This window comes from Rutilus rutilus (genome assembly GCF_951802725.1).
Source record: "Rutilus rutilus genome assembly, chromosome: 3".
In the NCBI taxonomy this organism is placed as follows: Eukaryota; Metazoa; Chordata; class Actinopteri; order Cypriniformes; family Leuciscidae; genus Rutilus; species Rutilus rutilus.
Genome location: NC_140211.1, coordinates 12,813,286 through 12,840,094, shown reverse-complemented (window position 1 = coordinate 12,840,094; position 26,809 = coordinate 12,813,286). Strand labels below are relative to the sequence as shown.

The following is a 26,809-nucleotide window of genomic DNA, read 5'->3' as shown; positions in this document are numbered from 1 at the left end:
AAGGCAAAGCGGCCAATCAGAGCGCAGGATTTGTCACTCGTATCGAGGAAGTGGAAGATGCGTTGAACGCACGCCCGATTTCAGTATCTGACAGAGTAAATTCTTCATGTTAAATCACGTATAACCTCGCTCAGAAGTGATGGATTGGTCAGAAGGAGACGGAGTAAGAGAGAAAATGTTTCTATTATTTTTTTGTTACGTCGTTAGATGGATTTATAAGAACGGTTAAGCTAACTTAGCATCTTCTGCTAACTGATCACCTGTGTGTTTGTGCTAATCGATTCAAGGCGCATTGAATCATATGATTAGATTTGACCTGTAAAACAAACCGTGCCATGATCATTGCCTTTAATAATCTATTATTGACCATAAATATGGGCTACATATTGAACATTGGTTTTGCAGGTTTGTTTTTAGCTCATTGGAAGGATAGATCGTCAGATTCCAAGTCAGTTGTTTACTAACAATAACAAAATGCTGAATTGAACAAAATTGCTGTCTGTTATTTAAATGTGCACTTAATATTTTTTGCTCATTTAAAAAGTTTTACATATAAAGGAAATAATTAAATATTATTAAAATGATACATACTCGACATAAAGACTCCAGACCTATCAGTCTTCTATAAAAATGTTTTATTTTACGTTGAGAGGGTCTCTTCCTCATGGGCGCTGCCATGTTGTTATCACATGACCAGCCTTGTCATGCACTTGTTAGAATAACAACTACTACTATTAGTATCAATAATAAAAATACGTTTGCCCTTTCTGTCATTTATTCAATTGGTTAATTATCACAAACCATTTGCATTTTGTGTTAATTTTTAAAATCAGTCAGAAATAGCCTGTAATGTTTTGTTTTACAGTGCCACTCCCATGGTCACATGGGTGACAGTTGCCATGGACACGGCGGTGGCCACTCCCACAGCCACGGTCATGGAGGTCCTGGAGGTCCTGGCTTTGGTGGTTTCATGCCCGGCAGCTTCCAGGGCCCGGGACCTCTTGATTCCACGCAGCAGCCGAGGAAGTTCTCGCACCCTGAGGACAGCAGTTCCTGGGATATCGTCAAAGCAACACAGTAAGACTTATTCCCTTGAAATGCAATAAACATTAATGGGATTACACTTTCGCATCACTGGGAATACTTAACAGCTGGTGATGTTATTAAGATACCCTGGAGAATTTTGGGCACAGCTGTGGAGTGTGGACTCAAAGTATTTGTGCAATTCTGTGGATTAAAGCATAAAATATGATGTTCAAGTCAGGATAGTCTTGTCAAAAATATCGATATTTCGATATGTATCGATTCTGAAATATCTTGAGACGATTCCAATACTCCTTTCTGCTGTATCGAATCGATACACTGATACCAGCTGCGCTTTCTTGCTCTCCTCTCCGACAGTGAGTTGACACACACCCGCCTCCTCTCATTCACTCCGGTTAAATAGTGTTGATGTGACTGGGTCTGAATTTCGGCACGGGATTGCGCATAATTCTACTCATTCCCGCAGATTTTGCACTCACATCCGCAGCGCGCACATAATAAAGCCGCCTCTTAAATACAAGTGCCAAAATTAGCTCTTTTTCGCGGCTTATTAATGGTCAAATACATGGTCAATAATGTCACAATGCCTACTTGGTGAGTATTATTATTTTATTACTATTTACTTGTCTTTTTAAAATTCAATTTACCATTTGAAACCTAGCTTCCTTGTGCTGTAAGCTATTGCAACATAATTACCCCATTGTAAAAACAAATACATTGAGTTAGCAAATATTTGTGAGGTAATTGTAATGGTAATTGATCAATGTTATATATGAAAAAAGCTTAAAATCTTTATCATATAAAGTGATCTCTTCAGAATACATTTTTTATTGCCTAGACTTTCAATAGATGGACAAAAAAAGACATAGTATTAAAAATATATCTGTATGACAGTATATGCAGTGTTTTTTCCCTGTGGTATTGAAAATGGTATCGAAAATCGATACTTTTCAAGGTATCGTATCGAAGTTAGAAATGCCAGTATTGTGACAACACTAGTTCAGGACATGTTTTATGTGGATTTTGTAATATCTGGGTTTCTAACTCAAGAGTTTGTTTGTTGTCTCACCTGCATGCTTCACACTGCTCAAATACTTCATTTTCATTAGAGGATGCATATCTTTTTATCACTTGTTCAAGCAGAGAACCTGATGTGTATGTGTGTATGATGCAAAAATAAACAAAGTTTTTCCATTATTTGTTTTAAATTGCAGGTTTGGTGCTCTTGAGAGGTGTAAAGAACTGATAGAGGCTGGGTATGACGTCAGGCAGCCTGACAAAGAGAATGTTACGCTGCTCCATTGGGCTGCCATCAACAATCGAGCAGATATTGTCAAGTAAGATTTGTTGTTTCATGCCTTTTTCATGGAGTTATAAGTTAAGAACTGCATGATTCTGGATAAATTGATCACAATTTGAACTAGAGATCGCTATTCTCCCACGATGTTGAATAGACAACTAAACAAAATAACGTGATTTACTATAGGTTCGGTCTAATTGAATTGCTGCAGTCCATTTTAAAGATATTTAAAGGTGCAATGTGTAATATTTCTGAGGATCTATTGACAGAAATGCAATATAAGATCCATAACTATGTTTTCAGTGGTGTATAAAGACCTTACTTAATGAACCGTTATGTTTTTATTACCTTAGAATGAGTCATTTATATCTACATAACCGCGGGCACCCCCCTTCTATGAAGGTCGACATATTGTGACGTCATGTTTCTACCGTAGCCGTCAGCGAACAAACAGCGCTACAGAGCGCGTTTCGTCACTAACTTGAATGAGAAGCAGGAGAATACTCAGGTTGTCCCTGACTCTGCAAACGTGGAGAAAAACATGCTGTCTGAACGACGCCTCGGACATCGTAACGTTAGCTATTTCCCCTTACCTAGCTGCTTTGATGCTCTTATCCATAGCTCTTATCTTATACTAACTAGCATGGAAACAAGCTATGGTAAAGTCAGTGAATAAAAGACTAACACAATGATGAACAAGTAAAAAAAACAATCGCAATAACATGTGGTTTTAGTGAATAATTAAGTAGATATAATTTAATATAAAATATAATATAAAGAAACCTCATTGCTTGACTTGCTACTCTCTGCTGACTCAGACGACGACATCTTCCGATCCTACGTCGGCCACCGTAGCTTCTCCTTAGAGTTTGCAAAGGGAGGGATAGGCCGTGAGTGACTGACTGTTTGCAATTCGCAAAGCTCACCACTAGATGCCGCTAAAAATTACACACTGCACCTTTAATTAATTCGATTTTTTTTTTTTTATCGGTTTGAGTGAATTATTCAATGACTTGTTTCATTACTAAATTAATCTTTTTTTTTTCTTTTCTTTTTTTTTACGAATCTCTTGAATGAATGATTCAATGGCAAATCAAATTTAAGTCACTTGTCACCACCTACAATTTAGATAATCTTTATTTGAAGCGTAAGTTACTTTCAAAGTGTTTTACTGTTTTGATAGATTGTGTAGACATTAGTGTTAATATCTTCTGAACTATAAACATTTATCCAAGTATTTCTGTGATAATTTGAATGTTTGTGGTTAAAAAGGCTGTTTGTGAAGCTGTTTGACACCTATACATGATAACTGCTCTCTCTGAGTCAGCGACAGCACTAATGCGGATTTGAAGGTTGCAGTGTGATCGTTCTTCTCAAAGGTTTAATAGACATAGATGAATCATTGTCATTTAGGAATAAGATTGCGTGGCTGTTTTAATCGAGATTGTGATCCTTTAACGATTAATCGTGCAGCTCTAGTTCAAGGTTATAGATCACTTTAAAATAGGGATGTACAATATATCGGCTATCATATAGGTATCGGCCCAAATATGTTCATTTTTAATGTTACCGTTATCGGCACGATGAGTAAATTTGTCCGATATCTTGAAGCCGATAAATAATGGATTATTTCCTTCAGCTGAGACACTTCAGATGCGAATATATATCGTATATTATTCACCGTGATAGTTTTGTATTGCTTGAAATATGATTGAAATCACTTCAGAAAGAAAGAAATCGGTGAAGTGCAACATTATAATTGTGTGCTTGGGGTTTTTAATGGTGAGTCTTTTGGTTTTTGTAATCAGGCTCTCAAAAATGTTGATTGTATTTAGATTTATCAGCCAATATATCTGTTATTGGCTTTCATATGTAGAATTATCTATTATCGTTCCAGCCAAAAGGTTAATATCAGTGCATCCCAACTTTTAAATGTTATACCAATTCAAATCAATTCACTGGAGTTTATTAAACCTGCTCTTATTTGTATGCATACGTTCTGCTGTATTTCATAGATACTACATATCTAAAGGTGCTGTCATAGACCAGTTAGGCGGTGACCTGAATTCTACACCACTCCACTGGGCCATACGGTGAGATACATTCCCAGCTGAAATTGAGATCATTTTGCAATGACACACCATAATGTCCTCTTCAATGTAATGATAGAAGAGCTGACATCCGCATTCATACATCACACAAGTCACTGAAATTCCAGTTGGTTAAATGTCATTGCAAAAATGGCTTTGAAAAATGTTGATTCTAGCCGCGTTTGCTTGCACTTGACAGTGTTTTATATCTCCCGATGGTGTTCTTTGTCACCTCTGAACAGGCAGGGTCATTTGTCTATGGTCATTCAGCTGATGCGTTATGGAGCTGATCCATCATTAGCAGATGGTGAAGGGTATCGCAGTCTCCATCTGGCTGTGCTCTTCCAGCATATGCCCATCGCTGCCTACCTCATGGCCAAAGGACAGGTGTGACACACACACACACACACACAGTGACATTTTAAATGACAATAAAGGGTTTGAATACTGAGTAATGCCGTTGAATACACTTCTTGTTCCTGTCTTGTTGCAGGAAGTGGATACACCGGACATAAATGGACAAACCCCACTGATGTTGGGGGCACAAAAAATCATTGGGTAAGACGACCAGTTGAAAAATGATACAATTAATACAAAGTCAATGGTTTCCTGTATTATAATTATAATATTTCCTTTGGCTTTAGTACAGTAACATAGTCAATTCTAAAAGTCAGTTATTTCATTTTGCAAACATTGTTATCATGTAATATCATGTGTTTGTTTTAACTTTTTATCAAAGAATCTTGGATAGGTGTGTCATGGTTTCCGAAATGGTTTCAATACTGATAATAATCAGTAATATCAGCATATTAGAATGATTTCTGAAGGATCATGTGACACTGAAGACTGGAGTAATGATGCTGAAAATTCAGCTTTGCATCACAGGAATAAATTAGGTTTTAAAATATTAAAATAGAAAACAGTTTAATAATGTCAGTATTATTTGTCTTAATATTTCACAAAATTACTATTTACTTTGTATTTTCATGTTTTATAGTCATCTTTTTATGTTTTTCTGACATTTGGCACTTAGCTAGTGTTAATTTTAGAACCTTCACTCAAAATGTCTATCATGAAGTATATCAGATGTGGCCTGGCTGACAATGTGTGTCTTGATGTAGGCTGTAGTTAAACTCTTTCCTGTGCTGGTGTTTCTCTCTTTTCACACACCTTGTTGCTGTGGTTTGCTGAAACACAGACCTGAACCCACAAACTTCCTGATAAAGTGCAACGCTTCAGTGAACGCGGTGGATAAAGTGAACAGAAACTCTCCTCTACACTGTGCTGTACTGGCCGGCAATGTGGATGCGGCCCACATCCTGCTGGAGGCTGGAGCCAGCGTGGACCTGGAGAATACCAATGTAAGTGTCCACACACACCCTTCAGCTTGCTTACATTTCATGGAGGGAGAATGACGTTATTACATTTTTTGGTTGATTTATTATTTATAATCGGGTCAACTTTGATTTTATGTTTCCAGTATGTCACGTTATCTGTGCGAATAAGATGACAGCAGTTATAGGCTGGCCTTGAAGAGGACCTATTATGGCCTTTTATAATTGTTCACATATTTTACATTGCAGCACCTTTCTTCCCAGTCTGTCAGTAACGCTCTGTTTAACAGTTATTCCTATGTGAAAGTACTTGCATTCGTTCCACATACATCTTAAACGTTAGTTATTACATGTCCATCACTAAATCCAAAGCTGTTATGATGCTGTTTAAACCAGCAGAACAATAGCTGTAAACTGGTTTTGAAGCAGTGCTCTTCACTCACCTGGCTGTTCAGTTTGTAAGTTGAGCATTAGCTTGTTTTGCTGATGTGGTTGTGTTGTTTTCAGGGTCACACTCCCATTGACCTGGCGCACCAGGTGCACAGCCCTCTGCTCATTCACACACTCAGTGCGACGAAGGCGGAACGAATCAAAGCCAACTCCACATGTTTTAAACTGCTCAATAGATACAAGGTAACCTCATGCTCACACATGCCAAGTTTAAACCCCTTTATGTTTAAAATATTTAGAAATCACGTTTCACTTCATGATGTAGATTTGATGCTCTAAAATCTGGAGTAATATTCAGATTATTTAGGTATTTTGGATTTGAACAAACCTCTAATTTTAACGTAGTATTAAAGGTAGGGTAGGTAGGAATTGTCTAAAAAACTTATTTTCCAAATTTGTTTAAACTTTATTTATATATCAATACATAATTAAAATGTAAGTACTCTGAAAAAGAAAGTATAAAAATCGAGTGTCTGTAGACCTCTCACGACTGTTTTAAAGACAGCTCATTATTTCCATTCACTCCACCCCCTCCCTTCTGGGCTCCTTCCAAAGCCACGCCCCCAAAACACATGAACGTGCGACTCCGACCGCTGAGCTGGAAGACGCATTATTTACCTGAGACGAGCGGAGAGGAAGGAGCACAGTGCATGTAGTGACATCATGTCCGAATCACATGTAATAAAAAAATCTAACTTTATCATTATGAATATAAACAAATAAGATGTATTTTAGTACTCACTATCAAGCTAGCATATTGATATTGGTAAAGTTTAAAATATATATTTTTTGATTCGCTAACGAGGTAGTTATATCTATAAGGCAAAGCTAAAAACAGGTTGCATTGATACACGTTTTTCCATTACCATCAGTTACATTGTGATGAAGATGAATTTCGTGTAAGATTCATAACATATATGGTGTTCTGCATGTAGGGGTGGGAGATATTGACAAAAATGAATATCTCGATATTTTTTCCCAATATCTCGATATCGATATTCAGGCGATATTGTTGCCATCCTTCAAAGAAATGTGTGCAAACTGGCAAAGAAGGTCCAGTTGGTCTTTTGACTTGCTGCATTTGACCTATTATTGTAGGCTTTAGAAAAATAAAAAACAATAAAGGATCCGAGCTAACTAAACAGAATCTGAGGTAGCCCCTACTTTTTCCACTCACTAAAAAAGAAAAGAAAAACGGAACTAGGTATCTCTTGCAACAGTGATTATTAAATCAAACAACAATATTGTTGATGATCAATTCAAAGTAAAAAAATATATATATATTTTCAAAACGCTATAAATCCATCCATTTTTTTCCCCAAAACGCTATAAATCCATCTTTTTTATTTTTTCAAAAATGTATGGTTTGTCTTTTTAAAAAAGTCTTGCATTTATGAGGAAAAACAATATTATGTGACAGTTCTCCATTATGGACGCGAGCGTACTGAAAGCGCACTAAAAGACTTTCAAACTTTCACAGAGACCTCAAAACAGAAAGCACAAAGCCTTTCTTTAAAACGAATTTCGTTTTGTTTTAATTGTATCTTAATTTTAATATTTTTTTCATTAACCAATTTCCTGGATTTATTACATAAAAGTAAATATATCAATCACAACATAAGGTGCTTGAACTGGAGATTATATCATCACCTCGCCTCACAGGCCTAAAAAATGTGAAATATATTTACAGAAATCTGGTTCTAAACAAAACCATCCAAAAATAAAATAAAACTATGTAATAAATGTGCATTTCTCCGGTGCGTTCACTACTGCGAAGATCGCGAGTCAATAGCCTATCGTCAATTTCATCTTTGCAGCCGACACAGAAATTAATAAACAATTAAAATGTCTTATTGCAATATTTTACATATTCATAATCATTACTTTTGCTGGTTCTTTGAGGCAGCTTTTTAGGTTTATGGCGTTTTGGAAAAGAGCTCTTCACGTAGGCTACAAACACCGTTTCACCAAGGCACAGCAGCCCTTCAGCACATAAGAAAAAAAAGAGAAAAAGCACGGACTTACTAATTACGAAACTTTGATGTGGTTGAACATGTGAAACAGTCACAAATTCCTCTGCAACTCAAACCTTCTCAGTACGAGTTATGAAGGAAGAGAACAGCATTACAGTTTTCAGCGCGTCCTCCTCTGATTGCGGTGTTGTGACTGGAAAAGTGCGTGCAGAAGCACATGCAAAACGTAGGTTTGTAAAATGTCCTTTTGTCTTTCTTTTTTAGCCTTGTTTGCTGGTAATGTGAATTTTGATTGCTCTTTCTCTGCCATTGTTTTGCTCCTAGGTTCCGTGCCTTTTGAATTCCTCAAATCAAACGTGCGCGCGCAAGTGGGCAGATCCCGTGGCAAAAGGGTGGTTGCTATGGTTGCGAGAGAGAGTGACAGTTGCCTAAGCCAATCCTTTGTTTCGTCCCGAATGGAAATAATGAGCTGTGTTTAACACAGATTAAACGGTCTAGAGTCACGCGATTTTTATACTCTTTTTTTTCAGAGTACTTACATTTTAATTATGTATTGATTTATATAGAAAGTTTAAACAAATTTGGAAAAAAGTATTTTATAAAATTCCTACCTACCCTGCCTTTAAGCATTTGTGTTATAGATAGAACTCAGAATTTATTAGATAAAATAAAATAAAAATTAATAAAAATAAATGGTAAAATTGTCTATTTTAATATACTCATTATTATTATTGGATATGATGTGAATGTTATAATATATGGATATGATCTTAATTATATTAATTTAATGATATTATATTAATTTAATTATATTAATTATTATTTAAATAAAAAAATTCATAGTAAAATTAGTAATATGTAATAATTAATTACAGTAAATTTCATAGATTAGAATATTTAATTTATAAACATTATTATTATTGAATATGATGTGGATGCTATGTTATTGTGGATATGACCTCTAATTAAAAATAACTATTATTATTATTATATTATTATTATTATTATTACTGAATTGTTTTGTAAAATTATCTATAAAATGTGTCTACACATTATTATTATTATTATTATTATTAATATTAACAAAAACATGAATGTTTTTATTAATTTAAAAGTGTAATGTTTTAGATATTGTTTCAAAAAGCTAATGAATGTTAAAAATATGAATAAATGTATAAATATAAATAATCATAATAATAATTCACATTCATAATAGTAAATAACATTTTCTTAAGAAAATGTAAAGCATAAAGTTTAATAGTAAAAAAAAAAAAAAGTGTTTCATTGCATGTGGATCCCAGTTTTATTTGTTACAACCGTTTCAGGCAACACACACACACACACACACACACACACACACACACACACACACACACACACACACATTCCCACACACACCACTCTCACTAACCTTATTAAGGAAGACGCGAGGCGATTATTTGAAATCCCAGGGCTGTATTTAACCTTGAATTAAGCTTTCAGAAACAAAAGCAGCCAATTTCTCATAATGTGTGTTTGGCCCTGGAGAATTCTCCATTTTTAGGTTTTTATTAAACAAGAAAATAACATTCCACTTATTCTCTGACCCACATTCCTCTGCTGTAACCCTGAGTTTTCATTGCTGTTGAAAAGAGTTCATTATTCAGAGTGTGTGTGCTTGTCTGTTTCAGGTGTGTCTACAGTCTGTGTTCAGTGTTGTTGCGGTCGGAGCCATCGGTGCCATATTAGACATGAAGAGCGAGTCCTGGTTACTGAAGGGTGTTCTGCTGGCCTGCATCATGGCTGTGATCAACCTCACGTCAAGGTGCAACAAACACACTGCCTTTATTCATTCATTTTTCATATAGATTTATAATGCCCTGTTGCTACAATATTTACCATTTTCACAACAGACGCATTTGCGTTGGATATGATGTGACTGTTTGTATGTTTTAAGTGACTAAACACAAATTGCTCATATAACATATTCACAATTAAATTTTGTTCAGTAAAACTATGCACACCATATTGATAGTTTAAAATCAATTGCATGTTTCTGGCAGAAAAGAAAAGATGTGAATGGTCTTTGTTGGTTAATTTTGTAATTATTGCCTCAATTTGTCTGTCTCCATGGCAAAGCAGGTCAAAACAAAACAACAACAGACAAATTAAAGAATAATTTAATAAGCAGCTACCCAGAATACCATAACAACTGTTTTTTTTTATTTTATTAAAATGTATTTAAATTGTATTGATTATTAAATATTATTATGCAAATTTCAGTATTTATAATAAGTGCAATTTTTTGTTATTTGTCTTATTGAATCTGTTTATATAATTTGCGATGCCATTGCACATACATCAGATAATTAAGCAAATAATTATTTTAAGGATTCAGATGAAAGAACAGACTGAAACAGATGGTTAAAGTAACCATTAAAGCAAAATGGACAAATTTTTTTTTTTTTTTTTTTTTTTATGAAATAGTGCAGCATTTTCATTAAAGATCAAAACAGGTCATTAAAGATCAACAACATCTCTTCTCTGATGATGTGTTAACTGGCGCGAGGGCGGGACAACCTGTCACTCACATGACATCGACCAATAGCAAACAACAACCATCCAATCAATTCCTGCTGGACAAAATCATGTCTCGCCCTACATGTTTTCTCGTTTGAAAAGCCGTTTTACTCTGATGTACTTCTGTAATGTATGTAAAGAGAGAAAGGAATTCCCCCCCCCCCCCCCCCCCCCATTTAAGCAAATGCAAATATGTGAACTAGTCAAGTACGAGTGTGCAATAATATTTAGTTCCTCACGAGGGCGCTGTAAGCTCAGTAGAGCTGCTCTGTTTAGCCTGACAGTGCTACTTGCAGGGATAGTACACCCAAAACTGAAAATTCTGTCATCATTTACTCACCCTCAAGTTGTTCCAAACACGTATGAGTTTCTTTCTTCTGCTGAACACAAAGGAAGATATTTTAAAGAATGTCGGTAACCAAACAGTCAATGCTATTGACTTCCATAGTATGGAAAAAAAATACTATGGAAGTCAAAGGCTGCTGTCAAATGTTTGGTTACCGACATTCTTCAAAATATCTTCTTTTGTGTTCAGCAGAAGAAAGAAACTCATACAGGTTTGGAACAACTTGAGGGTGAGTAAATGATGACAGAATTTTCAGTTTTGGGTGTACTATCCCTTTAAATGTTACAGAGACTGTTAGAGGTCAGAACAAAAAGATCAGGAAAGTTCAGGAAAAAATAAGTTGAGCTGTTGTTTCCACTCTTGAAAGTGTCCTGACAATGCTGTCCTGTTTGTGTCTGTAGGCAGCTGGCGACTGTGGCGTTGCGGTCTTTGATTCCCTCGGCCAGTCTCATGGCTTCTATCTTCTGGATGGTGGTCACATGGGGCTTGTGGTTTCTACCTGATATCCTTGTATAATACACATACAACACTCTCTCTCACACACACACACACACACACAAACACTTGTAAATGTGATTTTCTGTTTTCTAACTGAGGGCCGCAAGGAAGTGTTTGGAGGTCCATAGAAATGTTATATAGAAATGTGGGGTAAAAATATATATAATATAAATATTTTAATAATAATAAGACTAATTAAGATTAATAAATAATCAAAAGATAGATTAAAATAAACAAACACATTATATTAACATACGAACTAATACAATTATATTTAGACTTTCATATAAATTTTGTTTTGAATTTCACAGAAGAATTGGATTTCATTGATAGGACTAAATGCTTTACGAATAAATCTAAATGTGAGAATGACAAATTCATTGTTTGAGGGAAATACAAGTGATATCTCGTAAAGGCCTTAACGTGCATTCACATGACCCCAGCGCTACAGTCCAGATACTCTTCACAGTCAACATCACAGCCTTACTGTACTACTACCTCCGCTCCTGCAGGACTGACCCTGGGATCATCAAGGCAACCGAGGAGGAGAAGAAGAAGGTAAGGACTGGCTGCGATTGGCTGGTGTGTTGCCACACTCTCATGGGACGTGAGCCAAACAAAAAACAAACAAAAAAAAATCTAATTATTTTTTTCCAAAGATGGTTTCTGTCATTTTAGGTAGTTCTTATTACACAGACATACAGTATATTCAAGTGTTATTTATATGTATCAGGGGCGTTGGATATGATCTTCTTGTTTACACATTAAGTGTAACTGGGACATAAATTTACGTTTGAAACTATGAGGACATTGCCTCCTCATTTGATTTCATAACAAGAATAATATACATGTTGGCCTAATGATTCATTTAGGCTCTGTGAAGCTCTTTTTAGTCTCATGTGTCTTGTCTCTCTGTAGAATATCGTGGTTCTGGCAGAAGCGGGCTGTCTGGATCCCAGGATATTTTGTACTTCATGTATGGTAAGTTATAATGTCTATTAAGTTATAATATATAAAGGACAGGTAATGATGAGAAGATAACCAGATTGGGAAATGAAACCAGGGGTGCGTTCTCCGAAACTACCTTAACGCTACGTCGTTCTTAAGTTGTACCTTAAGAAGTACCTTATCGTTAATACGTGGTTTCCGAAACCTTCTTAGTTAAGTATACCTTCTGTAAGTCATACGTTCGTAAGGTTGGTCTGGAGCGCTCTTAGCTATACCTTATCGCTGCTGACGGTTCATACCGCTAGTGGCCACCACTACGCAAAAAGCTTTTCTACATCGCAGTTTAATTACACATAGAAAATGTTATATGAACATTTAATATAAAATCTGATTTAGTATTAAAATTACATTTTTACTTTACTTTAAAATTTTACACATAAAATACTTAAGTTGTTATAGCCTACACCCAGTGTATGGAAGTGTTTTCATTAATAAAGTTTCCATACACTAATGGTTGTTAGCTTTTTTAATTACTATCCTAAGGCACATCAGCTGGCGAACCATTTGACAGAAAAGGCTTAGGAGTCTATATAAAGATAGCTTTATAGCTATGGCAGCGAGACAGCGAGTAGGCTACTTGTTTTAAATCAAAGACGTCCGCGGAGCCAGTTAGTGTATGTCAACTACATGGCTGGTGGATAATCAGCATACGTTGTGGAGAACATTATGGCCGTGAGGGTTTGGGATTGCACACTTGCTAAATTATAAACACATAGGCCTACTCATATTTATTTCTGCATGTACATATTTCAATGAGCCCCGATAAATGCAGTTTGTACTATTTCTAAAACGCTTCTTTATAAAGAACATTGTTTTCTCAATACTTTACCTATACCGCTGTGAAGGAAAGAGCGCACAATCGATCATCGAGGCATCGATATCAACCTATTCAGCGCCTCCACCATGGACGGCGCCTGCTAAGGTCGAACTTAAGAAGGTTTACCTTAAGCAACATCCTAAGGTATAGTTCGGAGAACACACGTAGGAAATGTATACCTGTAGTTAAGGTGTACCTTTTGAGTCTTCGTAGCGCGCTAAGAGACAACGTTATCGGAGAACGCACCCCAGATCAATTCACGCTTGTGTTACCTACTAAAAGTGTTAAGACTGATTGAGTCCCAGCATGTGCTTTCTACAAAGTCTGATGCCAGGTTATTTAAAAAGCTTGTTTTTACAGATGAGGAAGCCAATGAGAGCCAATCACTGCTTTTACTGTAATGCCTGTGTTGCTAAACAGGACCACCACTCCATTTGGATCAATGGCTGCATAGGTAACATGCTCAAACTAAGATGTTTAATGACACGTGTGTCTTTCTCTTTCATTTTTTTCTCTCTCATTATGTATTATTCATGCTAACTTGTTCCACAGGTGCCAGAAATCACCCGTTCTTTGTGCTTTTCCTGGTGGCTCTGAACTTCCTCTGCATATGGACGTTCTACGGCAGTATTAAGTGTAAGTCACCACTTCAACTCAGATGTACAGTAAACTACCGTTCTGAAGTTTGTGGTCAGTATGAGTTTTGAAAGATTGTGCTGCTGACAAAAACTAATTTGATTCAGTAAAACAATAATGTTGTGAAAAATTATTATTCTTTAAAATAAATAACTGTTTTGTATTTTAATAATTTTGAAAATGTAATTTATTCCTGTGATGTCAAAGTGGAATGTTCAGCATCATTACTCCAGTCTTCAGTGTCACATGATCCTTCAGAAATCATTCTAATATGATGATTTGCTGCTCAAGAAACATTTCTTATTATTGTTATCAATATTGAAAACCATTGTGCTGCTTAATATTTTTGTGGAAACTGTGATACATTTTGTTTTTTCATGATTCTTTGATGATAGAAAGTTCAAAAGAACAACTTTTATTTGAAATAGAACATTTTCATGAAAATATAAATATATTTGCAGTCACTTTAGATCAATAGAAAGTGTCCTTTTTGAATAAAAGTATTAATTTATTTTTTAAAAATCGTACTGATCTTATTAATTGCGTTATTTATTAAAGCCAAGTTGCAACAAAGTTTTAAAGTTTATGCAGTTTTAAATATTCTTTACTGCTTTAAAATAAAATAAACTACAAAGATACTGTAAAAACACATTTCATGTATCTTCAAATTCATCTACATTGCATTACATTCATCATAGGTTTCCATACAGGGTGATTTGCGGACCAGTGTTAGTGTAATGAGCCATTCATAGCGTTAACTTTTCACCAGTATCCACTGTCACATTATGCTCTAGAGCAGGATGATAATAATAATGTGTGTTTCTCTGTGTGTAGACTGGTCGAATCACTGCCCGCTGCACTACACGGAGGAGGGCGTGTGGGGGGTGGTGACCGCTCTGATGGGATGCTCTCCCTGGGTGCTTTACATCTTCTGCTTCGCTTTCTTCCACACATGCTGGGCCTCCATCCTGCTGCTGTTACAGCTCTACCAGGTCAGTGATGGAGATCATGTGCTTTAAGATACAAGTTAGGATATAAGGACCAGAGAGAACAGCTGTATCATTATTTTTGTGCTATAGCTGATGGCTGATACAATGGCATATCTTTTTGGCTAGTATAGGTGAAACTCGAAAAATTTGAATATCGTGCAAAAGTTATTATGGCTTACAGCTTATGAAAACCACAAATTCAAAATCTCCGAAAATTTGAATATTACATGAAATCAAAAAAAAAAAAAAAAAAAATTTAAATATAGAAATGTCACCCTCTGAAAAGTATAATCATGAATATGTATGCAGTTATATATGAAGAGTTCAGATGCAAAAGACTCTAAGTGCCATCTGAAATTTTCTCCTAGAATGATCATTTTTATCAAGCTCGTATATTTAAGTTCAATAATTTCACTTAAATGACAATTAAAATGACCTATTATTTGTCATTTAAGTGAAATTACTGAACTTAAATATACAAGCTTTATAAAAATGATCAGTCTAGGAGAAAATTTCAGATGGCACTTAGAGGCTTTTGCATCTGAACTCTTCATATACTAAATATATTAGTTTTCACCTTTTAATTTGAGTTACTGTAATACAATTTTTTTTGCACGATATTCAAATTTTTCGGGTTTCACTTGTATTTTACGTCATGTGAAATCAGGCATCTTCATAGAATAAAAAATAATAGAAACTGTTAATACTTTTACAACCTAGAATAAATGAATAGTTTGATATTTAAATTATGCACTTATATTATATCAGTCTAATATTGACCTCAGACCAATATTTATTAGCTGTGTTTCCATCCACCTATTTTTATGGGCATTTTGGGATATCGCATGTTTAGGCGGATACATTTTTTTTGATCCTATTGGAAGACATGTGAATAAACTACGATGGAAACACATTTACCGTATAAATCCCTCAAGGAGTACCAAAAATCTCACGTGACTTTACTTCAAAAGAGGATGTGATTGAATAACTAGCGAACCAATCGCATCGCACAGCATCTCAAGCGTTGGTTTGATCATTTTGAAATGCCTGAGCCAAAGTCTGTCATCAGAATGATTTGGTTTAATTCCCTCTCAGAAGTGTCTGACATTAATGCGTTCCTAAACACCAGCATCCGAACTCTACATAATATGACAGCGTTTATTGTGTTTCGTCTGCGCTCTCTGAGACGCAAGTCATTTATGATGCTGGAAAAAAGAGCCACAGTTTCTTCCCCGATTGCTGCAACTTCCATTTGTATTAGATATTTTGTTCCAGGTGACGATTTTGTTCTCTTGAACACATGGGATGGAAACAAAATGATTTGTGCAATATTGCAATTTTGCCCATAAGTTAAATTCACTACTTTAGATGGAAACATAGCTATGGTATTTTGTGGCTCTTTGTTCAAAGCTGCCGTTACGTTTTTGTAGAGAGTAAACATTGCTTAGCGGTCTTATTAATGAAGTTATATTTCCATTACTAATACCTGTGTTGTTATTGTTAACTGAAACTATTAAAAAGCATTTTCGATAATTGAAATAAAGCCGAAATAAAATTAAATACTAAATAAATAAAATAACTGAAATAAATAAGTTTAAGCTGAAGTACAAAATTACTGAAACTGAAATAAAAATAAAGCTAGAAAAAAAATGCACATAACAAAATGACTAAAATTAACTTAAATATTAATATTATAATAGTATATAAGTGATACTAAAATAACACACATATATATATATATATATATATATATATATATATAATTTTTTTATATATTTTTTTTTTTATAGTATAATTGAATTAAAATGAACAAATAAAGGTGTGTAAGTCTTTTAAAAGGTGTAACTAATGATTTCCTCATATGTCTGTAGTGTTTCAGCTGAAGACTGTATTTCTCAAGTTGTTCTCACATGATTAGCATGGTGTAAAGAGGCATTAGGAACCTGTTCTCATGCCCTGACTTCCTGTTGGGAGTTAATACTGGTCAATAGTGTAAAAGTGTTCATTTTGTCCTGTGATGCATGGACACACTCTTTATACTTTGCTTTGTTTCCTCACAGGTTGCGTTCCTTGGACTGACGACGGTCGAGAGAGCTAACCTGACACACAGGCAGAGAAAACTCCCTCAAGCCTCTTCTCTCAGACAAAACCCATTCAAGTAAGCTTAGTTTAATTAGTTTATGGCTCATAAATGGCAGCTTGTTTCCGCCTTGGAATAAGGTATTAGTGACTTTTTTTCCCTCTGAATTGCAAGTTTATATTTCGCATTTCGAACTTTATAACTCGTAATTGCAACTTTTTCACAATTCTGAGAAAATAAATTTGAATTGCGAGATTTTTCCTGCAATTCTGACTTTTCCCTCACAGTTGTTAAATATAAACTTGGAATTGCGAGAAAACAACTTAATTAAAATTTTGCAATAACGAAGGTAGTTGACTTTTTATCTCCAAATTTAGTCTTTTCCTTGCGATTGTGAAGTTTATACCTCACAATTTGGACTTTATAACTTGCTATTGCCAGTTTATATCTCGCAATTCGGACTATTTCGAGGTTATAACTAGCAATTCTGACTTTTTTTTTTCTTTTCGGAATTGCGAGTTATCGAGTCTGAATTGTGAGATAAAAAGTCGCAATTACTTGACTTGTTGTCTTGCATTACAAGTTTATATCTCGAAATTCTTACTTCGTCTCACAAATGCGAGTTTATATTTCACAATTCTGACTTTTTGAATTTAGAACTCGCAATTCTGACTTTTTCCCTCAGAATTGTGAGATTTAAACTCAAAATTGCGAGTTATAAAAATCCGAAATGTGAGAGAAAAATTTGCAAATACTTAACTTGTTTTCTTGCAATTACGAGTTTATATCTTGCAATTATGGCTTTATTTCTCGTAATTCTGATGTTACAAATCGCAATTCTGTTTTTTTTCTCCGAATTTTGAGATATAAACTTGAAATTGCAAGTAATCAAGTATGAAAAAATGTACAAATACTTGATTTCTTGCAATTCTGAGTTTATATTTTGCAATTCTGACTTTATAACTCACAATTGTGAGTTTGTATTTCACAATTCTGAGAAAAAAATTTGAATTGCGAGATATAAACTAATTCTGACTTTTTCCTGCAATTCTGACTTTTCCCTCACAATTGTGACAAACTCTGAATTGCGATGAAAAAAAGTCAGAATTGTGGGATATAAAATCACAATTAAAAGTAATAGCAACTTTTTATCTCACAATTCTGACTTTATTACTTGCAATTGCCAGTTTATATCTCGCAATTCTGACTTTATTTCAGTTTTATATCTTGCAATTCTCCCTTTATAATTCACAATTGTGAGGTTATATATTCTGTTTTTCTCAGAATTGTGAGATATAAACTCACAATTACCTTTTTTTTATTGTTTTATTCTGTGACGGAAACAAGCTTCCAGTGATAACGCTCATAAATGTGTGAGTTTTATATTTAATGTGGTTTCTTCTCTCATAGTCTTGGAGTGGTGAAGAACCTGGTGAACTTCTTCCAGTGGCGGTGCTGCGGTCTCTGTAAGCCAATGGTGCTGGACTGGACTCAACAGTATCCGATGGGTCTCAGCAGAGACCATCCCATGTTCAGCGGTCCCGATGCGGTTTGACCACCAGAGGCCAGTCACCCACTCAGGGACAGCCATTGGTTTGATTTTTAATGCCTTTTTAATGATGAAAAGGAAGAATAGACTGAATGCTAATTTGGATAATCTTTTGTTCTATTTGCAAGAACATTCACCTTTTATATTTGAGCGAAATATATATGTGATGTGCATTCATGGTAATGATGGAAAGATTTTGCCTTACAGCTTAAGTTATACATAAGAATGTTTATAAGCATACTGATATATTTTGAACTGAAATATTTTGTAAGGTACGGTAAGATCACATTGTTTTGGGTTTTACTCCAAGTCCTTTTACAGGAAGTGACCACTATCCTCTTTGTGAACAAATTTGTAAATCAGAGCAATTTTATTTCTACAAAACAAATAATAACTAAAAATGCGCCAAATTACAAATTCAGTTGCTGATATTGATTATTGGCTGAAAATCTGATTTCTTGTAATTTTGAGAAACGTACATCCCTTGATGCGTCAAAATGCATTTGAAATGACTTAATGCTATGATCAGATGCGCCACCACTCCCCTGAGCTACCACAGCATTTATAGCATTATACATACAAGATTAATCACATAATTTAATATATTTCATTAGTTATTAGAATCACATTGCCCTTTGTACATTTTCTGAGTAATCAGTCATATTTTCTGTGGCAGTTGATCTTACTTTTTAGCCTTTAATAACCACTGTGTAGTACAGGCTCATGTCTGATGGCATCATCATGCTGTTTGCTGCAGTTATCAATAATATTCATTATACTTTATCACGCAGTATGCCATTATAAGGGAAATGTGCTGAATCCTGCTCTGTGCTTTGGAATAAATCACTTTCATAATTTGCGGCTCAAGAGTGTTTCTCCAGTTCGCCGTATATTTTGATGTTTATTATTGGTTGCTGGGCTAAAATAACAAGTTAATATTGAGTAGCTTGCATTATAGCCACTATTATCTAATAACGAAGAGTTTTGGAGATACTTTATTACCCTGAACTGATTACTGTATTTTACTGTGTGAATGTGCATTAGTTGATTTATAAGATTACTATATTTAAAGTGCTTTTTCTTGGTTACAGATCGTCGTTTAATCAATGTTGGATGACTTTATTTATTCTTTGTATCCCATGTCATTGCATAAAAACAGTTACAGTAGACCGGAGTAATACGTTTGATTTATGCCGCAGTCTGTGTGCATAGCATCAACATGAGATGTTTAAAGCTGAAGTGTGTAAAAATAAGTTTGTTAAAATACCCTTTCCCAACCTAAGCTATTGGTAAGATGCGTTTCCCAAAAGTGTAAACATTTGGCACCATCACAGCATTACACTGCTTAAGCGTCCCCATATATTTGTGCAGTTCTGTTTGGTAATGGCAGAAATCACACACTTCAGCTTTAAGTATAAAGCCACCTTTTCATTGCACACGACATTCCTCGTTAATTTCCCATGGAAAATCGCGCAGAGGCAATGCGTCATGCAGGTGCGTAATGTTTGGATCCGGATTGAGCTTTGGATGCATTAATAAATGCGAACGTAAGAGACTGGATGCAACACGCAGCATATGGTCTAATCACAGGAGATATATATTATATAATGTGTGTTTTTGTACTAATTTATTCATTCCACCATGGTGAATGCCTTTGTTGTTGCTCTCCTTCCTTTACTATTACGACTGCCACTAGTAGGCGATTTCCCACAGTTGTATTCAAATGTTGTGTGCAGTGAAAAGGAGGCTGGACTGGGTTGGTTTAAACTTGTCAATCAGTGTCCTCGACCACGCCCATGTTCCCAAGGCCACGCCCCTTTGGACCAAAGTTTTTGGCATAGCAAACTGAAAAGAAAAAATTAAACGGAGAAATCAGATGACAAAAACTTTAAGAATAATAAAATAAATCTTAGGTTAAGGTTCGACTGGTATTCAGCAATATTCCATAATTACCAATATTTTTCAGAAACACTTTACAATAAATGATACCTGTGGTCTCAAAGCTGAATTTTCAGCATCATTACTCCAGTCTTCAGTGTCACATGATCATTTGGAAATTTGCTGCTCAAAAAACGTGTATTATTAATGTCAATGTTTAAAACAGTTGTGCTGCTGCTTAATATTTTTGTGGAAATGATAAAAAAAATTTCAGGAATCTTTGATGAATAGAAAGTTCAGTGAACTGTCATTCAATTTATTAAAGCATTTATTTGAAATAGAAATAAAAATAGAACGTGTAACAAATGTCATCACGTTTGATCAGTTTAATGCATCCTTTATTAATAAAAGTATTCATTACCCTCTCTCTTTTTTTTTTATCTTACCACAAATATTTGAATGGGATCATTGCTTCCACAAAAATGTTAAGCAGCTGTTTTCAATAATCAGAAATGTTTCTTGAGCATCAAATCATCATATTAGAATAATTTCTGAAGGATCATGTGACACTGAAGACTGGAGTAATGATGCTGAAAATTCAGCTTTGCATCACAGCAATAATTACATTTTTAAATGTATTAAAATACAAAATGCTTATTTTAAATTGTAACAGTATCTCACAACATTACTGTTTTTACTGTAATTTTGATTTAATAAATGCAGCCTTGGTGAACACAACAGACATTCTTTCAAAAACATAATTTTTTTTAAAGTTTCCAAACTTTTGACAGGTACTGTACATTATTAAAATTAAAAGTTGTATCTGTTAATGATATTTAATGGAACCGAACTAACAATAAACAGATACATTTTTACTAACTAAGGTTAACAAAGAAGAATAAAAACTGCATTACTCATTGTGAACTAATGGGACCTTAAAATGTTATTCTCATTCTTTTATCTTAATATTTAATGCAAATTTCATCATGTTCAAAGTTCATCATGATGCAACTAACACACATCACTCAGGCTTTAATCACTGCAACAGTATTTGTTCTCTTGATTGCATCGACTGGCCTGCAATGGCTGTTGAACAATAACTAGGTCTATCAAACAGACCATCTATTGATTGGTTAAGTGATATTAGAGATTGTGCTGGCTCTTTTGATTGATCGTACCTTTACAGTAGAGCTCTCCGTCTTTATCCGTCACCGTGGTGGACTCCAGGCTCTTCCCACACAATAAACAGCGGAAGCAGGTTTTGTGCCAGGGCTGTTGGATCAGAACCAGTGACAGACTGATAAAGTACTACGGTAAAATCTGCTTCACACAGCACTGACCTGTGACAGCAGCATATTGCAGGAGTGCTGAGATTGGAACAGTTTCTCAAAATCTGCTTATACCGGCGGTTAAATGGTTTAATATTAATACATTTCATATCATAACACAGCATATAGTAGCAAAAACTCTGAGCCAGCTTCTGGCTTTCATCGTAACTGCAGTTTTACCTTTCCAGCGCCCATGACTTTCTCCGCTGCATAGACTGCTTTGGAGCAGCGGGGACATCGATCCGTACTCCCAAATTTCTGCGCAAACTTGCTTGGGTTCGAGTTCGCAGATGTCGGACGAGCTTTAGGCCTTAATATGTTAAACACACACATAAGAAACAGTGTAAAAAAGTCTACATTTTCGAAAAAGTAAAAAAAAAAAAAAGAGTCTACATTCTTCGGGGCCGTTTACGCGACACCACTTTTAACTAAAACCGGAACGTTTTTTGGCCGTTCATTTACCCGACAACAGCATTTTGGTGGCGTGAAAACGCAACATTTAGAAAATTGTTTTCTGCGCAAGTTTTTGAAAACGATACTGTTATGATCTCCGTGTAAACTACAAAAACGTGAATTTGTGAAAACGGTGATACGCATTAGTCATAGTGTTTCTTTATAAAGAGACCGCCAACTAGTGGCCTGGCATTACTAATACAGCGTTTTTAGTAGTTTTCGCGGATCCGTGTGAACTAAACTTTTCCTACATCGTTGTCTTGTAAACATACCCTAAGTCAGTTTAAATTTTCAACATTAGCAGTAAATGAAAATCACAGCATTATTCAGGATACATTTGCACGACAGCGATGCACTAAAAACAAAAACGTTTTTCACAGGCGACAAATGTGGTCAAAACTTTTCCCCGTTCACACGGATCTGCAGAAACGATTACAAACGCTGTATTACTCATGTCAGGCCAGTAGTTGGCGATGTCACTTTGTAAAGAAACACTACGCGCCTATAGACTGAACATGATTTTTTTCACAAATTTGCATTTTTGTGGTTTACATAGAGACGATAACGGTATTGGTTTCAAAACACTTTGAACCCGTTTTCAAAAGTTTTTGTTTTCAGGCCCATTTGTCATGTAAATGAACGGCCAAAACACATTAAAATAATTCTGTTTTTAGTTGAAAACTGTTGTGTAATTGACAAGGTTTTGTGTCACTCCCTCACCAGTAATGATTTAAATAATTAGTTTTTAGGCTAATTACATCATTGTCTTGGAAACTGCACTGCTGCTGTCTCTACAAGAATCATGAGAAAGATATTTTCAGGACATACTCTTGAGGCTGAAGTTCGTCATTATTCACCGGGTCAGAACTCAGCGCTCCGGCACCCTGGCCGTACCCGTAACCTTTGGGACCGTATTTCTTGCCGTAGCAGGATTTGCAGTAAATCTCAGACTCGTGTGCTGCAACTGTTGTGCTGTCCAAACCTTTACGACAAACCACTAAAAAACAAAAACAAATCTGTGTTAAAATATGGCATAAATACCATATCAAATACAAATATGTACATGAGAATAAAAAATATACACTAACATTCAAATATTTCTGAAAGTCTTTTATGCTTACCAAGGCTGCATTTATTTGTCCAAAATATACAATATAAACATTAATATTGTGAAATATTCTTACAATTGAAAATAGCTGTTTTCTCTTTTAATATATTTTATAAATGGCAAGCTGAATTTTCCAACCTGATCTCATGCTAATAGCAAACTATTTTACAAGGTGGCAATTTCGTAAGAATGTATACAAAGTAAATCGTATGAAAACGTGCAGTTTTTAGAAAAAAAGTGAGCGTCCCTAAACATAACTGTCTCTGGGGCGTCAGCAGATCATACAATTCTTTTTTTAGAAATGATATTTTACGGATTCATATGAATTAGCACGCAATTCACCAAAACATAAAATAGTTACAAATTGAATTTTCAGCATCATTACTCCAGTCTTCAGTGTCACATGATCTTTCAGAAATCATTCTAAAATGCTGATTTGCTGCTCAAGAAACATTTCTTATTAATATCAACAGTTATGCTGCTTAATATTTTTTTATGGAAACCATGATACATTTTTTCAGGATTTTTTGATGCATAGAAAGTTCAAAAGAACAGCTTTTATTTGAAATCGAAATCTTTTGTAACATTCTAAATATCTTTACCGTCACTTTTGTTTAGTGCATTCTTGCTGAATAAAAAAAAAAATCAAATTTGAATTATTATTATGTTCATATATATATAGACTAGTTGTATTGAGACCAGCAAAACTAAAAAATACAGCATACTACATTCAACACAAAATCTCAGATTCTTCAATCTGATATGAGAGAGAGAGTTTAGAGTTGTCCCATGATCTCCCAGCTCCTCCAGAGGGCTGTCATCTCCTGTCTGTGCTCCTCAGCTGCTGCACTTTCAGCCAGGACGGCTCAAGAGGCTCATGGGAGCTTGGCTTTGTGTCTAATTTTGGGCTGGATGAACAAGAGGCTGTGAGAGAGCGAAGTATGGCGGCCGCTGTCGTCCGCAGCAGATGGAAACAGGCCCTTGAATGGTTGAACTGCAGGGGTGTCAGCTCTACCAGTGTCACCAGTCTCGACACCCCTCCTGGCACGACTCGAGCGTTTAAGAATTAATGCTGTGCCACTGAAAGCTGTCTGCTCACTGGGAAACATTTCAAAGAGCACTCTTGATATTGATGGGAGTTAGTTTTGTTTTTTTCGGGGGTTTTCTTCAACTAACTTATTCTGACATAACCAGATAAATTAATAAAAGAATGCTGAGTGAAAGTTTATTGCTCTATCCAAATATGTATTGTTGCTACTGAAGTAAGTATTTTAGTAAAAGGTAAATCTGTTTTCAAGTGTAATAACAGACTCAGTGGAAAGAAAATGCACATTTGCTCAGACAAGCGATAACTTTGGACACACTAATTAACTAGCTGATGTTTTGTGATCTATAGTGAAAGAATTGTATTTTCAGTCTTCTATCCTATTATCCTTATTTTGCTCTAAAATATCTGTGCTTTTTAAAATTCATCAAGCTGGCTAACACACAAGTTACACAAGGACATTTTTTTTTTATGGAATATTTTAGTATATATTATAAATGATTTATCCATGCATATCATTATTTCAGGTACCCTCATAATCTTTAATCAAAATAACTTCCCCTCCCTCTTGCGGCGACTTCTCTGATGACGTGTTTACTGGCATAAGGGCGGGGCAACCTGTCACTCACAAGAGGTCGACCAATGGCAAACCACAACCATCCAATCAATTCCTGATGGACAAACTCAAGTCCCGCCCTACATGTTTTCTTGTTTGAGAAGCAGTTTTACAATATATGTCACAATAGGGAAGAAAAGACAATCACAACTTCCGTTTCATGCCAACTATAACTCCTTCGGAGGCGCTTAAACTTTTTGATGCTGATACCTTTCATTTTTACTTTAGTAAGTAAGAGTAACAATTAATGCCTGAATTGTACTGTGGACTTACTGCAAATGAAGCAGGTTTTGTGGAAGCTCCGGCTGTTGCACTGGATCTCCTCAGCATGGTAAACCGTCTTCTCACAGGCCGAACATTTGGCTCCTCCTCCCCAATTTGGCATCCTCGGCTCTGGCAAAGATTCTGACGTTTACAGGGATGGGAAGAGAGACGATCAACCAAAACTGCCAAAAAAAACATCAACTTAAAGGGATGAGTGTTACAATCAGTTTACTAACTGAAAATCTATCACCATTTTTTGAAAACGAGGAGAAACCTTCATTTATGTGATATGTGATAGGTCAGATATAAAAATAGATGTATCGTATCTATCTCAAAGGAATATGTCATTTAGTCTCTATCTCATCTCTTTAAGCAGGCAGAATATCACCTCACTAGTGTGGAATGCCACGATAAGAGTCCAGAAATAGGTATTTTATTAATGGCACTGCCAGATTAAAAGAAGTGCCTGCTTTGTGTGGCTAAAGGAATACATGCCATTTATTTTTTTTATTTATTCATTCACATTGTTATTATTTTGTATGCATTTCAAAATCAAAACATAATTGGATCGCTCTGCTTTGTAAGAGAGAAAACATTACGGATACTTTAAGACCAAAATATTAATCAGTAACACTTGTTAAAAAAAGTCATTATACAATGCATATCGAATAATTAATTAATACATTTGTTTCATGATCTTTCTAACTATATAAATGTAGGCTACTATTGCTATCTGCTAAATGACCGTGTAATAATAATCTGATCACTTTAAACCTGATGAATTCTTGTAGAATCACTTCACAGGCTTATTTAAATAAAAATCAATAGGGGTGAATTCAGGCTGATTGGGACACTTTTCATCCCACAATGGCAAAAAGTGTCCCAATTAACATGAGTTCACCTCTACATTGTCAGTACAGCACAAATTATGAAGCCATGGTCAGACATTAAAATAGAAATGTTCAAATTCTACTTACACAATCTTTTTTTTTCTTCTGGAAATGATGTTTTCTCCTCTGTCCCTGATGATGTCCATTTCTGGCCCTCTATGGTAGGTCTTTATATAGGCTCCTGGATGTCACTCCCTCAGCTCCAAACACACACTCATCATTTCAAGAGGACCAGAGGGTGTGCTGACATTCAGATTAGTCCATCCTCCTCCTAAATTAACAGCTGACAATACACAAATGCAATGTAGCTGCATGGTCTCCAGTCCTGAGAGCAAAATATTCTACGAACACCACAACATTTGTTCCCCATTTTAAAGGCGTGGGTGTTCGGCTGCACAAATACATTGAATCTGTCTGTATGGCTGAATATTAAAACTGATTATGACAAACGACTTGTAACCGTCATATTCTCTATAATATTAATTCAAGTTTTTATAAAAGGTCTGTCCTTGACTAGCATCATTTCTATGATACTTCTAATGCTGGAGTCTCTG

General features: G+C 35.3%; 2 protein-coding genes across 5 annotated transcripts; one reads left to right on the top strand and one right to left on the bottom strand.

Annotated features, from left to right (window-relative positions):
- On the top strand, positions 1–19,528 carry zdhhc13 (zDHHC palmitoyltransferase 13). The gene is made up of 17 exons (XM_084405539.1): positions 1–163; positions 866–1,077; positions 2,259–2,381; positions 4,360–4,437; positions 4,677–4,821; positions 4,928–4,992; positions 5,633–5,795; positions 6,276–6,401; positions 9,862–9,995; positions 11,498–11,598; positions 12,028–12,152; positions 12,513–12,575; positions 13,780–13,873; positions 13,972–14,055; positions 14,890–15,047; positions 17,105–17,202; positions 18,535–19,528. The coding sequence occupies exons 1-17, from the start codon at positions 140–142 to the stop codon at positions 18,677–18,679; spliced, it is 1,938 nt and encodes a 645-aa protein (XP_084261665.1). The 5' UTR covers positions 1–139; the 3' UTR covers positions 18,680–19,528.
- csrp3 (cysteine and glycine-rich protein 3 (cardiac LIM protein)) lies at positions 19,016–26,479 on the bottom strand. 4 transcript variants are annotated; one of them, XR_014626905.1, is made up of 7 exons: positions 26,343–26,404; positions 25,375–25,506; positions 23,161–23,329; positions 22,060–22,189; positions 21,730–21,823; positions 20,095–20,518; positions 19,028–19,907 (listed from the first exon to the last, which is right to left on the bottom strand). XR_014626905.1 is itself a non-coding variant. In XM_084405540.1 (6 exons), the coding sequence occupies exons 2-6, from the start codon at positions 25,484–25,486 to the stop codon at positions 20,445–20,447; spliced, it is 579 nt and encodes a 192-aa protein (XP_084261666.1). In that variant the 5' UTR covers positions 25,487–25,506; positions 26,343–26,479; the 3' UTR covers positions 19,016–20,444. The 4 variants fall into 4 exon arrangements, 2 of the variants coding, with proteins under 2 accessions (XP_084261666.1, XP_084261667.1); XR_014626904.1 differs by having other exon boundaries at positions 19,776–19,907; positions 25,375–25,547; positions 26,343–26,418; XM_084405540.1 differs by having other exon boundaries at positions 19,016–20,518; positions 26,343–26,479.
- Between the last annotated feature and the right edge of the window lie 330 nt (positions 26,480–26,809).

Coding starts and splice junctions, on each gene's coding strand:
- zdhhc13 (XM_084405539.1), top strand. CDS start 140: ATGGATTGGTCAGAAGGAGACGGA. Junction 9,996..11,497: donor GTGATCAACCTCACGTCAAG/GTGCAACAAACA, acceptor TTGTGTCTGTAG/GCAGCTGGCGACTGTGGCGT. Junction 14,056..14,889: donor GTTCTACGGCAGTATTAAGT/GTAAGTCACCAC, acceptor CTCTGTGTGTAG/ACTGGTCGAATCACTGCCCG.
- csrp3 (XM_084405540.1), bottom strand. CDS start 25,486: ATGCCAAATTGGGGAGGAGGAGCCAAATGTTCGGCCTGTGAGAAGACG. Junction 23,330..25,374: donor CAAAACCTGCTTCATTTGCA/GTAAGTCCACAG, acceptor TTTGTTTTTTAG/TGGTTTGTCGTAAAGGTTTG. Junction 22,190..23,160: donor GACGAACTTCAGCCTCAAGA/GTATGTCCTGAA, acceptor TAACATATTAAG/GCCTAAAGCTCGTCCGACAT.